This window comes from Sceloporus undulatus, chromosome 4 (assembly GCF_019175285.1).
Source record: "Sceloporus undulatus isolate JIND9_A2432 ecotype Alabama chromosome 4, SceUnd_v1.1, whole genome shotgun sequence".
Classification (NCBI taxonomy): domain Eukaryota; kingdom Metazoa; phylum Chordata; class Lepidosauria; order Squamata; family Phrynosomatidae; genus Sceloporus; species Sceloporus undulatus.
In genome coordinates this window covers 90,045,609-90,061,916 of record NC_056525.1, presented here as the reverse complement: position 1 = coordinate 90,061,916, position 16,308 = coordinate 90,045,609, and the positions used below count along the sequence as shown (strand labels likewise).

General features: G+C 39.8%; 1 protein-coding gene across 1 annotated transcript in view; it reads right to left on the bottom strand.

The window, feature by feature from the left end:
- Nucleotides 1-16,308, bottom strand: part of RAVER2 (ribonucleoprotein, PTB binding 2) — a 52,490-nt gene that overhangs the window by 11,678 nt on the left and 24,504 nt on the right. Inside the window, exons 5-10 of the mRNA XM_042463264.1 lie at nucleotides 13,229-13,355; nucleotides 12,712-12,791; nucleotides 7,910-8,008; nucleotides 7,566-7,677; nucleotides 4,837-5,102; nucleotides 111-222 (exon numbers count right to left, since the gene is read on the bottom strand). Coding sequence (XP_042319198.1) covers nucleotides 111-222; nucleotides 4,837-5,102; nucleotides 7,566-7,677; nucleotides 7,910-8,008; nucleotides 12,712-12,791; nucleotides 13,229-13,355 — 796 coding nt within the window. The remainder of the gene's footprint in view (nucleotides 1-110; nucleotides 223-4,836; nucleotides 5,103-7,565; nucleotides 7,678-7,909; nucleotides 8,009-12,711; nucleotides 12,792-13,228; nucleotides 13,356-16,308) is intronic.

Here is a 16,308-nt window from a genome sequence, read left to right as displayed (position 1 = left end):
ATGCCAATTTCACATTTAATTCATTCTAAACTTTGAAGCCACTAGTCTTATTTGAAAGCATGGTAGCTAATTCTTACATTTTCTTCTAAGAAAAATAAAACACCACTTACCTGAAAGACATACAGAAGGCAGCACACTCGCCAAGTTCAGGTAGGGATTTGTACTAAGATGGATTTCTTTTGGGGGATCTCCAAGCAGAGAAGTCTGGCTTTTTGAAGCATTCTGCAAAATATATGCATATATTATATTCTCCAATTTTCACCTTATCACTAGAACTGGCATGCAGAGTCAATACCATGTTGAAACCCTTCCTTCAGGTCAATGGTGACTTTTCATTCACTGAAATCAAGCTTCAGTGGCTAGGCTAGAAGTCAACCCCCAATTTCTCTTAAGGCCACATACTGGCTTCACACTATTTGGAGGCAAATTGCTTGCTGTTAAGTAAAATGAAAGTCACTTTCACTTCTGGAAAAATAATAGCTTCCAAGCCTGAAACATGATAAAATCGCCCCATCCACCCTTAAGCGTACAGGGATATTTCGAGTGTAGATACATTAGACCAGTGGTTCCCAAACTTTGGTCCTGCATATGTTCTGGACTTCACCTCCCAGAATTCCTGACTGTTGGTCAAGCTTGGTGGGGCTTCTGGGAGCTGAAGTCCAAAACACCTGAATGACCAAAGTTTGGGAACCATTGCATCTGATAGACAGATAGGCAGAAAGGCAGAAAGGCAGACATCAGAATCTGGGGCATTCTGGGGAGGCTCTGAGGGCTTTAAGAATGCTCTGGGGGATCACAAAGCCTGTAGGCCAGATTTTTACACCTCTGCTTTCCTTATACCACTTCCATGCACATCTATTGAAGTGTAAAACCCAAGGAACTTCTCAGCAGGCATGCACAGAATTGAGCTGTAGTACAAATAGGTAGTAGATATAATTAACTGTTCGGCTGAATATCAGTGCATGTGTTCACGTGGTGGGGAAGAGAAAGATAGTGATAATGTACACAATGAAGCCAATAGAAGGAAAATAACAAAACAAAATTCTGGATTTTCACAAATTGCCAAATGCATTCAAAACAAGGGATAGTGAACCTCTGGCTAATGGGTTAGATTCTACCTAGGGTTGATTGGCACCTGCCTCCAGTACAGTATTTGACTTCTACCTCCAATCACTGTTTAGAGATAAAAGAGACTTTTAAAAATCAGATAAAGTGTTAAGTGGAAGTGATTTGTCTGCACAATCTGGGAAGATATTGGTCTGGAGCTCAAGTAGACATGTCTAGAACTTAGTTACGTCTTTTATGTTTTGTGGGGAAATGACTAAGGGGCTCTTCAAACTTGCACTTTGGGCCAGCTGGGAGTTGGAGTGTAGCGTCTCCATGACGCATGCCTCGGATCTGCCCCCAGGGCATCATGACTCTGTGTGCTGCTTCACACGGCATCATGGTGCTCCTCCAGCACTGCGCCAGGTGCAGCGCTGAAGAACCACCATATAGCTGCGATGCTGCAGTTATCACACCCTTTCCAGACCACAAAAAGGAACCAATGTGCAGTTGCTGTGGCCCCGGTCTGGCTGAAAAAGGTGCGGCTGGAGGCCGCCCCTTTGGGGTGGTCTGCATAGCTCCTAAATTAGTAAGAATTACATATGGCTCAGTCTGCTTTGCTTTTGGTTCCATTTTCCTTAGTTTTAGGAATGGCATTCTGCCATGTATAAGGCATTTCCCATTTTAAGAGTCAATCCAAGGACATCTACATAAATGTTGAGAATTGGGGTGGGAATTGTGAAGAGAAATCTTTTTCCATTCCAAAAGTCCAAATAAATACAAAAGACAGAATCAAATAATAGAGAGCTACCATGGTGTAATGGTGGGCGTATTGGACTAGCATTCTGAGAGACCAGAATTCAAATCCCTGCTTAGTGGCGAAAACCCAGTGGGCCACCTTTGGCAAGTCACATTCAGAGGAAGGCAATGGTAAACACTTTTTAAATAATTCTTCCTAAAAAAAAACTGTATGATAGTGTTGCCATAATCTGGAGGTGACTTGAGGGTACATAGTAACAATAACAACACAGGATAACAATAAAAAGCAAGATACAGTAATAATAATACTGTATTCCACTTTGCCCCCAAAATTGGGACTCAAAGCTGCTTACTATTTAAAAGAAGAATGATACAATTAAAAATATACAAAAAGCATTAATGTTGTGGAGATTTGAAACTGAAGTGGAACAGGTAAAGACTGCATGGTGAAATGGGCTCAAAATATTGGCTCCCCAATTCAAATGGAACAATGGGAAAAGAAGGTGGACAAAAAAGTTGAAATGTACATGGATTTTTAAAAATTAAATAACAGTAGATAAGTTCAAAAAATGTTGGTAATGTAAACAGAATACAGAGTTTATCTTCTATATGTGGTAGACCTGTGATAATGCACAGAAATAGTGGAGTCAAATTTATTTAACTTTAGTAGATATTTTTAAAGTCAAGATACAGTTGAAACCATAGACATTTTTGCTGAGAATGCTGACTGATCAAATCAAGAAGAAATATAGAAGGACATTAAAATATACTATCACAGAAGCAAGAATAATACATGCTCAGAGATGAAAGGACATGGAAACAAGAAGACTGGCTGACAAACTATTGAAATGTAAAAACTGACAATATTGATTAAAGAAAAATCTTCAAATAATTTTGGGAATTGTTTATCAAACACTTTCAGCCTCTTTGGGAATATGTATCAGCTTTGGGTTTTGTAAAACAAACAGACTTTGTACGATGCAGAGGCATAAATATAGTTTCATATATAAGGAAGTATAGTAATAAAGTATAATAATAGTATCTATCAGTTGTGGGAGTCAGTACTGTATGCTTGTTTTTGACAAGTAGTTTAGTAAAGTTTGTTTTGTTATTCTTCAATTATGAGATATATATATAATTTGTTTGTGATAGTTTTTTAAAGAGAACATTAAAATAAAATAATTTGCAGTATTACAACCACAGTTTAACTGAAACAATACAGTACCCTCTGTCTGTTCTTTAAAGATTTTCTATTTTAAAAGCTTGTCTGAATAAAAAGGTTTTAGCCTGCTGACAAAAGGACAACAGGAGGGGGTCATTCTGGCCTCCCTGGGAAGAAAGTTCCAGAGCCTGGGAGAAGCCATCAAGAAGGCCCTCTCTCATGTCTCCACTACCCATGCTTGTGATGGTAAAATGGGCCCCTCATTATGATCTCAAGGAGAAGACAGGCTCATACGGAGAGACATGGGCCTGGTACAGATGGATGGCTCCGTGCCACCCATCCTTCCCCCTTGTCAGTGCCGCAGCATTCATACCACGTGACACCTAAGCGCTGCCAAAAAGAAGACACTCTAAGCGGCTTCTTTTTTGGCGGCATCATAAAGGGGAAAGGGCACCACCATTACACCACTTCCTGGAAGTGATGTCCGGATGCTGTGCGGTGGTGACATCATCATGGCGGCCGCCGTGTGGACAGGAGGCTGCCATGATGATGCAGTCCATACAGACTAGGGTTCCGGAATGTGTGGTTGGTGCGTGCTCCGGAAGCCTAGAATTGGCACAGGCAAGCCACTTCCTGCCCGTCTGTACTGGGCCACAGACCTGAGCCATACAGGGCATCCCCATAACCAGCACTTTGAATTGTGCCTGGAAACAAAAAATAAAAGTATTCTATTTAAGTAAAACATAAGCATGTTATTTCTAATAGTTGCCTTGCACACCATCACTGACATTATAAATTATCAGAACAGAAGCTCATTGTTTTCAAATACTCTGGATTTCTTCCAAATCCAAGAATAAAATCTGTGACCTCTTCAAACCAGTTCAATCAGAAAGAATAATCTAGATCACCTCTGACATAATAATAAATAATAATAAAGATTTATATATAGCCCACACGAAGAATCCGGGTGGGTTACAACAATAAAATACATCAATTACAATAGAGTTAAAAATCAAACCCTAGACCTACCGCCCCCCATACCCAGTACTAAAACAGAATTAAAACATAATAGTATAAAAAACATTAAAAGCATTAAAAGCATATTAAAAAAGGCAGAAACATGGGGGGGAAGAATAGACAATGAGGGGACAATATCTCTATAGCTGGGGAGGGTAACTAAGGAAGAGATCCATCTTGAGTGCTTTCTTAAAAGCTGTCAGAGTGGAAATGTGACGGATCTCCTCCGGCAGGTCGTTCCATAGTTTAGGAGCAGTAGTAGAGAAGGCCCTCTGGGAAACTGATGTTAGCCTAGATCTTTTTGGCTGTAGTAGATTTCTTCCAGAGGACCTTAGTGTGCAGAACGGACAATAGGGAAGAAGGCGTTCCCTCAAGTACTCTGGGCCCAAGCCATGTAGGGCTTTAAAGGTGATCACCAACACCTTGTACTTTGCCTAAAGCCCTTCAGGTTTCAAATCTTTGATAAAAAGGAATGAAACTGTAGTTGTAGTTAATTGTAGTTAATGATAGTTACAATGTAATGCAAAATTATCATTAAAGCAGGCAGAAGAGTTAACAGAAATGAAGGGAAGATACATGGTCCTATGGCTGACTACAGTCCTTGTATATCAAAAGGGAAACACCACTTATCTGCCCATCAGATCCTGATGAATAGAACATAAAGAATAATTTCAAATGAGTAATTTCAGCTAAAAGGTACTAATGCTTCTTTTGCTTTATCCAGAGTAAAAAAATCAGTTTTTAAAATGCCTTTTGCAATTGATAGTAAACACCAGTGAAATATTGTAGCACATTACTTTCCCTCTGAAATAAATGGAATTGCAATAGTTAAGGGCCATTTGCAGTTTTCTCACCCCCAGGGTTGAGTCAGTGCTCTTTGGTTGGCTCTGTTGCATGATATGTCCTGGTCTCAGGCCTCCAATGGTGGCATTTGTTAAACTCTGTAGATACGTCTGTGACCCAGAGCCCGTGCCTTCTGTCAGTCCCAATGCAGGTGGCAGCTTGTCCTGTGTGCTGTTTTGCCTTGGCATTGCTTGGCCAACTACATGCTGATTTGGAAAGAATGGCAGCATACCAATCCCTGTTGAAACCGGTGTTTGAGTCGGAGTTCTATTTGATACTGCACAGCCAACCATAAATGGAAAAAAGAAAGGTCTGTTTGGCAAGCATCATCAGGATGTTTCGCTCATGGTGTTTACTATGACAAAAGCACTGAGGAGTCTGTTTAGTAATTGCAAAACAGAAATACCTTTCCCTGACACACACACAGACACACCAGCTTTAACATTTTACTTTACCTTAAAAGCAAGTAAGGTCTTATTTGCATATCTCTTTTCACAGAAATAATGACAGAAAGAAATTCTGCAGGTTAGCAGCAGCTAATTAGTCCAAACCAGAATAAAGTTATTGCAGCTGTCTTTGTAAAATGCATGTAATATGTATGTGTGTGTGCCCTTGCCTGTCAATTCATGACGACCCTATGAATTTCATAGGGTTTTCTTAGGCAAGGAATACTCAGAGGTGGATTTGCTAGTTGCTTCATCTGGAATATAGCCTACAGCACCTAGTATCTTTTGGAAGTCTCCCATCCAAGTACTAAACAGGGCTGACTCTACTTGGTTTCCAAGATCAGACAGGATCTGGTGCATTTAGGGTATTCAGGTTAAGGTCATTAATGTCTCATTGACCTATCCCCTCAAACTATAGGTTACATAACTCCTCAAATGAGAGATTATGTAATTTAAATTTTTTTACCTACTAACAAGTTTAACTTTTTGTTCATCCTGCTAGAGCAATAAAGCATTATTAAGGCCCTTGTGGCGCAGTGGTTAAATGCCTGTACTGCAGCCACTCACTCATAAACCATAAGGTTGCGAGTTCAAGACTAGCAAAAGGGCTCAAGTTTGACTCGTCAGGTTTGCATCCTTCCGAGGTCACGGAAATCAGTAGCCAGATTGTTGAGGGCAAATTAGCTTACAGTTGTAAACTGCTTAGGTGGTATGGAGCAGTATATAAATGAAGCTTGTTTGTTTGTTTTAAAAAGTGTGTGCTTGTTTTAAACCTAAAACTTTCATTCAGAACCATCTAATGCTACAGTTCTAAGAATTCTCGCTTGGAAGTAAGGTAATTAAACAAAATGGAATTTACATTTAAGAAAATATGGCTAGGAGTGCACTTCACACTATTTAAAGTTACACACTTAAAACCAACATTTTGTTTTCATTTAAATAATCACAACTCATACAGTAGTCATCCATCATGATTTTGACCTCTGCTTAAAAGTGGCATTGTTCGCAAGACATGTTGGAGGACATTAGGGGGGGGGGGGGGGTAAAGAGAGGTGCAATCCTGGCTTCTTCCTAAAATTATTTCTCTTATACTACTACCGTAGTTTACTGTTTTATTTGTTTTGTTTGTCTTGTAATAATGTGTATGTGTTAATGTTGTTTAATTAGTTGGTTTTAATTATAATTGATTTAATAATTTTTAAGGGGGGGAGGGAATTTTGATCTACAATGTATTGTATGTTATTGTTGTTAGCTGCTCCGATTGACCTCAAGGGGCGGGATATAAATAAACTTTTATTATTATTATTATTATTATTATTATTACTACTACTACTACTACTACTTGCAGGAATTAAGATTCGCTTTTTATATGCATAGAGAAATACCTATAGAAAATACTCATTACAGAGCAGCATTTGCACCATAATTTTTTGTATATGAACCTACATGTAAAAGCAGTCTAAAATTTATCGGCATTAAGCCACCTGCTACTTCATTGCAAAAAGATCCCATAAGAGTAGTTTAGGTTAAAAAAGGAGAAAGTCTCCTCATTTTGAACAGGAAATTAATTTCAAAGGAGTTATGCTTGATGAGGTCAGCTGCATTTCTAAACAGGACATTCTTCTATTTAACCTTCCTATACTTGCAGAGCCACTACCTAAATTTAATAGTTAGCAATTTCCCAAACTTTCATAAGCCTATTCTATTTTGGAATGGACAGTTTTCCAAGTTTGACTTCATAGAATATAGGTGTCCATCAGCTGCTGCTCTGCACATGGAAGGGAATACCTGACTTGCTATCAAAAGTTTAAAAGAAAGCACCTAGTTGAGATTTTTAGTTTTAGCTTTGGTGCCACAACAAGCTACAAATCCCACAATTCCACAGCACTGAACCATGGCAGTTAAAGTAGAATTAAACTGCATTATATTTCTGCAGTGCTGATACAGCCTTGGATAATCAAATGCTGAGTCAGTCAGAATTTCTATTAACAGAAAATTGTATAATACAGGGACATATGAACACATTCTTTCATAAAATATTTAACTGTATTGAACAACAGAGTTGTTACCCTTTTGCCACTTATTTAACACACCCTTAACAAACTCATCAATACTGCAGTCATCAATAGACTGTCTTTTTAAACACCCCTGCTTCTTATATAGCTGTCTGAGCAGGGCTACAGTATGCTTCCCAAAGGTACTGCCCTCCATAATTGCAGATATATTTTCCAGAGGTGGTTGGTTTTTTTAAGGGACATTTCTTTGACTATAATAGGAAACAAAATGCCACTTGCAATTGCGTGCTTCTCCATGGCTTCCCATGTCTGTCGTTACTTGTGGTAGAGTACCCATTCCTAACATTGTCTGAAGCAGAACTGCTGGAGGCTCTCCAAGTAAACTAGGTTTCTGCAAAGAAACACAAGTGTTGTAGATTATTAAAAAGACTGTGTATTAAATGGTTCCAAAGCCCTTCAATTGCAGATATTTTCTTTTACTATACTGATTAATAACAGAAAACCAAATAATATACATTTGCAACAAAAGGGAATCAGGAACAAGGTATTTCCACTTTTTCTTTTCTTGTTGTATAACAGGCAACTATTACTTATATATGGGCATTTTAATTTATTCAACTCACAGTATTAGTATGAATATTTTCGGTCTTCGCTAGTTGTGCCAACTGTAGTTGGGAGAGATTCTGTAGTACCAAACTCGATGCATTTCCAAGAACTGGTCCCTATTAGGGAAAAACTACATGAGTTATATATAAAACTGGCTTAATTCAACCAACTTACAAATGAAAGTGCAGATGAAGAATTTCTTTCATTTATCTATCAGCAATGAGGACCATATCCTTACTTCCTATAGATGGAAACATCTTCCATTATTCCATTAAGGATGAGACAGTTATTCATAAAATTAAAACTTCTGGAACAAGTCCCTGCATATCTATAATTACATAGGATCGTCATTGTACATAACAGTTCTCTAATCTTGTCTAAATCATGTCTACAGCATGGTAATAAATCAAAATGTGTAACAGAGGCAGTTTACTGATGACAGATAAAGTTTACAAGATCCTAAGAAGAATGCTTGTCTGAGATTATGGTTCCACATTGGCCAATCAGGAGCTAATGTGAAACCCAGAAGAGTGTAATAACACTGTTGGAGTCAATTTCTTTTGCATGTTAATATTTGGTAAACATAACTTGAATTTAAAAATATTCTTCACATTACTTTACTTCAAATACTTCACTACAGTAACACATGCCTTAATTAAATCCTTTTTGAACTTCTGTAACATGTTGTATGTGGGGCTGCCTTTGGAAACTTTAATGGTTCCCAAATGCTGTGGCTAGGCTGTTGACTGGGGAGACCTGGGTACAGAGGACATGTGACCCCCCCCCCCAATTGAAACAGCTCCATTGGCTATCAGTCATATTTACAGACAGAATTCAAAGTGCTGTTTTTGACCTTTAAAGCCCTACACGGCTTGGGTCAATTTGAAAAACCTATCTCAGATAAACCAATATATACTTCATCTTCAGAGGAAGGATTTTTCTCAGTCCCAGCACCTTCTCAGGTGGAATTGGTGAGGACACAGCCTTTTTCTGTGGCTGCTCCTAGGCTGTGGAACTCCCTTCCACAAGAAGTCAGTTGGCCCCCCTCCCTGCTCTCTTTCCACCAGCAAGTGAAAATATTTTTATTTAAGGAGGCATTTGGTGATGTTAGATCAAGCTATTTAATGCAGGCAGGGTGTAGAGAGTTTCTATTTTAGTATGTTTAATTTTCTTTTAATACATCAAATATGTGTTTTTAACTTGTATTTTAAATCAGAATTATATTTTAACTTATATATTAAAAGCTTTTAAAAACCGTGTTGTGTTTTTTTAAGGTGCGTGCGGTGCTGTACTGGGTGATAGAAGGGATATAAATTAATTTAATAAATAAAACAATAAACTGCTGGCAAAATCCTGTCAGGTATGCATATGTCTCTTTTTGATAAGCTGCAGGGGGTTATTCTTTTGTGCTTTGCACCCCCTTTCAAAACTGCTCCTCCACAGTGGTCAAACCCCTTACCAGTGGGAAGGGCAGGAAGAAGAGAAGCAATTAAGTGGAGGAACAAAGATGAGTCTCGATCAACTGTATCTTCTTTCTCTTAATTCCCTTCCCTACTCCTCCCCAATGGTAAGAAGCGACTGCAGGTACAACTGCTCCATGAAGGCTTGGCAGGTAACAGGGCATGGGGTAGATACCTAACTGCACAGGCACAGCATTATAATATGCCCAATTGAGATAAGACCTTGACTGGGTTTGGTGGGAAATATGTTTCTCATGAGGAACACATTAACTTAATAGGTTGTCACAGCTGAGTGAAGATTCAAACCCTGGTCTCCAGAGACACACCATGCTGGCTCTCAAAAATACTGCTATCCATCAACAGTCATCCATACACCTTTCTTAAATTGCCATTGTATGCTTAGAAATTATTATTTTAATACATTTTAACAAATGTATTAGGACAATAGAGTCCTAACCACAACAGTAGCAACACTATGGCCAAGTTCCTGCACTGGCAGATACAGTATAGCTACATCATCGCAAGTACTTTTGCTGATGCTAGCTCCCCTTGAGTTGATCTCGACCCATAGACACTGTCAGAACCAGTCATTTGAATCCAGTTATAATGTTAATCCATACACACACACACACTGTTTGTGGAGTTGCACTTAGGCTAGTGGGGTTAAGTTGGGAGTTATATACATTCAGTTATTTAGTTTAGTTGTTTAGTTCCAGTCATTTGCTTTAGTGTGGGGTTGGTAGAGAGTAGAGAAGTTAAGTGTATAATGTTCTGCTAAAGAGGCCCACCTGGGAAATTGGAATGTCAGTGATAACGGTGTATCTGGCCTCAAGGTCACTAGCCATCCTGAGAAAGGCTCCATTGCCCTGGTGAGGTGTCTGTGGTGTGGGATTGGAACTGAGTTGGGAAGCGTGGGGCTGAAGAGGGTGTAAAAGTGACTGTTTTTCCCTATAGCCCTCAGATTTCACAAAAACGTGTTAATGGATCTTTTCTGCCTTAACTCTACAATAAACTTTCTTTCTTTGGAATAAGTTTCCTTGTGGATTACTGGTCTGAGGATCCCAGATCTCACAGACACCCTGTGGATGAGACATCTCCACGACTCCCTGTCCTCCACTGTTCTGCTTAGTTCTTGTAAATTCATATCCGTGAGCTCCTTAATAAAGCCCATCCATCTAGCATACAGTCTTCCTCTCTTTCTGCTTCCTCCACCTTTCCTAACATTATTTTTTTCCAATGAGTCATGCCTTCTCATGACAGGGACTAAGTATGACAGCCTCAGTACTGTCATCTTGGCTTGCAGAGAGATTTTTGGCTTGATCTGCTCTAGGACTCATTTGTTTGCCCTTTTGGCTGTCCATGGGATCCTCAGCACTCTTCTCCAGCACCACATCTTGAATGAATTAATTTTCTATCTTCTTTCTTAACTGTCCAGCTATCACATCCATACATGGTAATAAGGAATACAATGGCTTATATGATTCTAACTTTTGTGCTCAGTTGTAAATCTTTGCATTTTAGGATTTTTTTCTAGTTTTTTTATAGCTCCTTACATAAATACAAAACCCTGTCTTTTAAACCAGGCAGTGTCCCAATAGAAGAATTTCTGAGGCCCTGCAGTTCATGGAGCTGGGGAATGACTATTGCAGCGCTCTCTCAATCACTAGAGAGGCCCCTCCAACTGCTTCTCTCAACATATCCTGCAACTGTGAGAATGCTTACAGTCATCATTTTCCAGTGCCTTGATCTGCAACACCTCAGAAACAGGTTAGTTTTAGTACTGCCTGGTTTAAGTAGTAAATTTTGGGACTACATTTGGTCATTAACAACAACAAACAGGAAACCTAGTATTTATGACATCGTAAGTCTGACTGTAGATCTCATATATACTGAACTGGATGCCACCCTAAGTGTTCAAGAATACATATAGCATAGCAGGGAGGAAAAGAGTGTTTTATCGAGTTTTAAACAAAAATTTCTATAACCTCAATTTTAAGGAAAGATAAGTTAAAGAGCTACATTATTAAGCAAATTAACTGCTTATGTCAACACATAGGCTGTGTTCCTGTACTGGGCTTGTGGAGCATAAGTCTTCACATGCAGAGTTACACAGTAATTATACTACACAAGTCTTGTGCTGAATGGCAACAATGCACAACTGAACCAAGAAACTATATACACAAATCCATATTCAGTGACCTTGAACGGAATACAGACAATAATGTCCAGCTGCTTCTGTGTGGAATTTATGCATTTATAAAACAGGAACTGAATTTCAGCCATAATGGTGAAATTAAAGGGTTTTTTTAAAGTTATAGTGGAACACCTCAAAATCAACTAATTTTTCTCTATACTGTCACCTGCCATAAAAACAAGCACTAAGTAGATCAGTTACATAGTTATGTCTGTGTAATACAGTAATGTTTCCTTGCCTAATCTTCCCTTCCAGCCCACTTTAAGAGGCACACTCCTCAAGTTCCAGTCAGGGTGCAAGGTGTTTTCCCTCCCTCTCTCTAGCAATTGACGATGTAATTGACTTGCAACAGGAGTCCTGGCTTCAATTGTCAAAGGCTTACTTGGTGGTGGTAGGAGGAGAGAGGAAACATACTGTATATACTTGTCTATATGTCGAAAAATTTTAAGCCCAAAAATGGGCTCTAAAATCCTAGGTAGATGTATATATGGGTTAATATGGTAATATTTCTCCATGAGCCTTGGGAAAGCTGCAGAGAAGGGAGGGAAGAGAGAGAGGAGGGAAATCAGAGGTCACTGCCTCCTTTTTGCAAGCCAGCAGCCTTGGGGAAAGTTGTGGGAAAGGGAACGAAATCAGAGGTCTGTGCCCCCTTTTTTGCAAGCCATTATCCTTGGGGAAGGTTGTGGAGAAGGGAGAGAAATTGGAGGTTTGCGTTCACATTTTGCATGCCCAGACTGTGACCCTTGGGAGAGGTCCAGAGAGGAAGAAGGAGGGAGCGAAGTGGTGTTTCTCCCTCTCCATTTAGATCCTTTGTTACATGCCCCTGGGTTTGACCCTTGATTTATCCACAGGTCATATCAAAATCCATGATTTTGCCCCCAAAACCTGCCCTCGACTTATACATGAGGTCAACTTATACACGAGTATATACGGTACTCCTCTTTACATCCGATCAGAAACTGAATGGATCTCTTTCACTCAGTCCGACAACTGGCTCTTAAGATGGAATGCAGTGGGATTTACACAGGCTTCCCAAAAGACTATGTAGTCTTACTGAATGTTACAGATCCATAACTATAATACTGAATACCGTCCGAGAATTTTAAAATGCAAAATAAATCTGGCTAACTAATACATTTTATATTAAGTGTTAAAAAAAACATACCTGATGAACTTTATTCAAATGTAACAAGGCTGGGTTGAATGGAGTTACAACATGGGGTACAGTCATAGGCGCTCCAACAACTGTTTTATAAAACATAATAGAATACATATTTATTAAAAGTCTATCTTGCTTTTGTCAAGATAAAATACATTAAGGCAGGAGGAACTTCTTAAAAATTAAAGGTTTTCCATCACATTCACTTTTTCCAATAGTCCTCCACCACATGTAAATAACTGAGTATCATCACAGTGAATTTTTTTCTGCCAGTTGTTTGCCATTCATGTAGAATCTGCATCTCTAGGTTCCTTGCTGTATGACTGCATCTTTGCAGTTGTGTAAATACATTTTTGGCCCAGTAGGTGGATCTGGGATCAACTGAGGGAGACACACATTTACACACAAACAAATACACACTTCCCACATATACACAAATCTCCCCAAGCTTAAGGAGTTGTCATTATTAAATTACCAAAGATATACAATGCCACTTTATAGTGCTTTTATTTTAAAATCTTACCAAGTTTGTTAAGACATCCATGTAACTGAGGTTGCAGTAGCATTTGCAGCATCGCTGGGGTATTTAAGCTTTTCATAATCTGCACTGCATTTGGCTCTGGAAGCAAACCCTTTCTGTTGTTCTTCATCTTGAATAAAAAAGAGAAAATGAAAAGCAAGTTCATTCTGTAAAACCATATTGCTTTCCCATTTTAACTGTTGCATTTCAGCAATCTTAGCCATCACGTATCCGGCCAAGCAAATTTAGGCTACATCAATGAATGTTCTAAAGCTCTGAAGGAAAATGCAGGTATTCCCACTTTTTCTGTCCAAGCATACAAGGTTTAGTCACAGGGCCCATGCTATGACTGAAAAGAGTACGACATCAAGCTCACTTAGAAATAAGCAATCTTCTTTTTTTACTTGGAAGCTTCTGATCAGTCTCACCTATGAGACAGTAAGATGAAGAAACTCTTAGACAACCTTAGACAATCATAATCTTAGACAATCTTTTGCCATCTGGTCTTAGAATAGAAAAAAAAAACCTTTAGCTAAAGGGCTAATCTAGCTACATAGCAACAATGGAAATAACAAAAGAAAAAAACAAAATAGAATTTTTAACCTTTTTATTGGGCCAGACTATGTTACCATATCTTTTGACAGCTCCCAACACTGCTGACTCAAGCACTGCTACATGCTAGAACAGGGGTTGGCAACCTGCGGCCCGCGGGCCGGATCCAGCCCGCCAAGGCCTTCTTATCGGCCCCTGCGCAGTCCTGCCGCCATTTTGTTTTTTGGCCGCTCTTGGCCGCATTTGCTTTTTAAATGTGGCTGAAGTCTCGCGTTGACCTCAGGATGGCAAAGGTTCACGCGAGATAAAATGGCGGCGCCCATGTAGGAGGCCTGGTGCAACCCCTGGAACACTCCAACAGGGCTCCAGGGGCTGCAGCAGGCCTGCAGCAGGCTCCACCTCGCTCTCCGCCCTCCTCCTCCTCCTCCCTAAGAGCAGGGAAAGGAGGAGGAGGAAGAAGGAAGGAGTACAGAGCGAGGGAGCCAGGGAGCCAGAGCAGCAGCTGCAGCCACAGCAAAGCCATAGGTTGGTTCATTGGGGGAGGGGGTTAGCTGGGTGTTCTTTCTGCAAAATCCCCTCTGAGCACCTTGTGGCTTTTCTGAGTTGAAACTGTGCATGCTTGCTGTGGTTTATTTTCAATTGCATTTTAGTAATTTCCTTGCTTGTAACTTTATTTTTATTATTATTATTATTATTATTATTACTACTACTTGCCCTGGGTGTTCTTTCTGCAAAATCCCCTCTGAGCACCTTGTGGCTTTTCTGGGTTGAAACTGTGTGCATGCTTGCTGCAGTTTATTTTCAATTGCATTTTAGTAATTTCCTTGCTTGCAGCTTTATTAGTATTATTATTATTACTACTTGCCCTGGGTGCTCTTTCTGCAAAATCCCCTCTCAATGAGAAAGAGGGGGAGGAGGTGGAAAGGTGAGTCATTTCAGGTCTGCCTTGGGTTTTTTCCATTATTTTTTAAAAATATATAACACTTATTTTTGTTTTTTTATTTCATTATTTTTATTATTGCTTTTTATTTCATTATTTTTATTATTTATGAAGGTGAGACAGTGTGACTTTCCAAAGTGCTGTAACAAAGGTCTGCTGTAACAATGATAGTGGTGGTGGTGATGATGATGATGCTTCGGTGGAAGCTCCACCCCCAGTGTGTGGCTCCGCCCCTGGAGGGTGGAAGCTCCACTCTGGCATGTGGCTCCACCCCCAGAAGGTGAAAGCTCCACCCCCGGCATGTGGCTCCGCCCCTGGAGAGTGGAAGCTCCACCCCCGGCTTCGGCCCCCCAGTTGTCTGAGGGACAGCAACCTGGCCCCCGACTCAAAAAGGTTGCCTACCCCTGTGCTAGAACCTTGCTTTTGTTCCATAATTTAGTGCTCTCCAACTGGATCTTGAAATTTTCTTTTTAAGAGGCCACCAAACACTACTGTGTCTTAGATACACTTCATTTAGTACTAATTCACATACTGTTGGGAAAGATCATTTTATCATCAGATGTGTCTAACTGCAAGGAACACTTAATCTGGCTAAGAGATCCAGGAAAACAGGTAGCAACTATGTGATCAGTCTTCTACACTTCTGGAATTAAGTGTAACAATGGATATGACTAGGAGATCCAACAAAGGTACCACCCTTTACTAGTCCACGTTTCCTGGTACAGTTTTTAATAAAATGAATTCTAATTGCTTTAATGAAATCTAATTGTCCCAAAAGGTCAGATCCAAAAAGCTATACTCCATATGAGAGAACTATGAAATCACAGCTTTGCAGACTGGTTCAGTACAGATCTGTCAAGAAAGCAGGTAAGGTTGTAGTGTCTCAGGATGCCAGCATTATGCTTCCATAAAAAGTAGAACTTCACATTTTTATTTTTATATAGCTAGATAAAGGATTGAGATAAACTATATAACTTTGAAGCTATTGGTTGAGATCATTAGGAGTCATTTGCAGTTCAGTGCCATCAATAATCTGATGACCCTCAGCTCTAGATTCAACCCCCAGATTCAACTGGGGCTGTACAAGTGATGGATCAGTGCCTAACTGGACTGAGTGTTAATAAACTGATGCTGGTAATTGAGTAAACATCCTGCTTGGGATGGCATTGCATTCCCCCTGAAGGAGTAGGTACACAGCTTAAGAATACTCCTGGAACCTTCTTTGTCACTGGAGAGCCAAGGGGACTTTTTAACTGTTTGGTGCCAGTTTTGACTGGTGCATCACCTATGGCATTTCCTGAACAGAGATAATCCTAGCCACAGTAGCACATGCACTGGTAGCTTCTCAATTAGAGCACTGTAATGTTCTCAGTGGGGCAGTCCTGGAAGATGACTTGGAAACTGCAGCTAAGATAAACTACAGTACCTTGACTGCTGACTAGAATGTTGTATAGTGCCTGGAATATCATGTACAGTAACTCCCTCAATACTTGAGGAAGTGTATCTTTCTGTTTATGTCTGCCCAAAGACTGAGTCTGCTGTGGTAGAGGGGTTATCTGTGTATGACTAGGGAGATCAGTACACTGTGTGA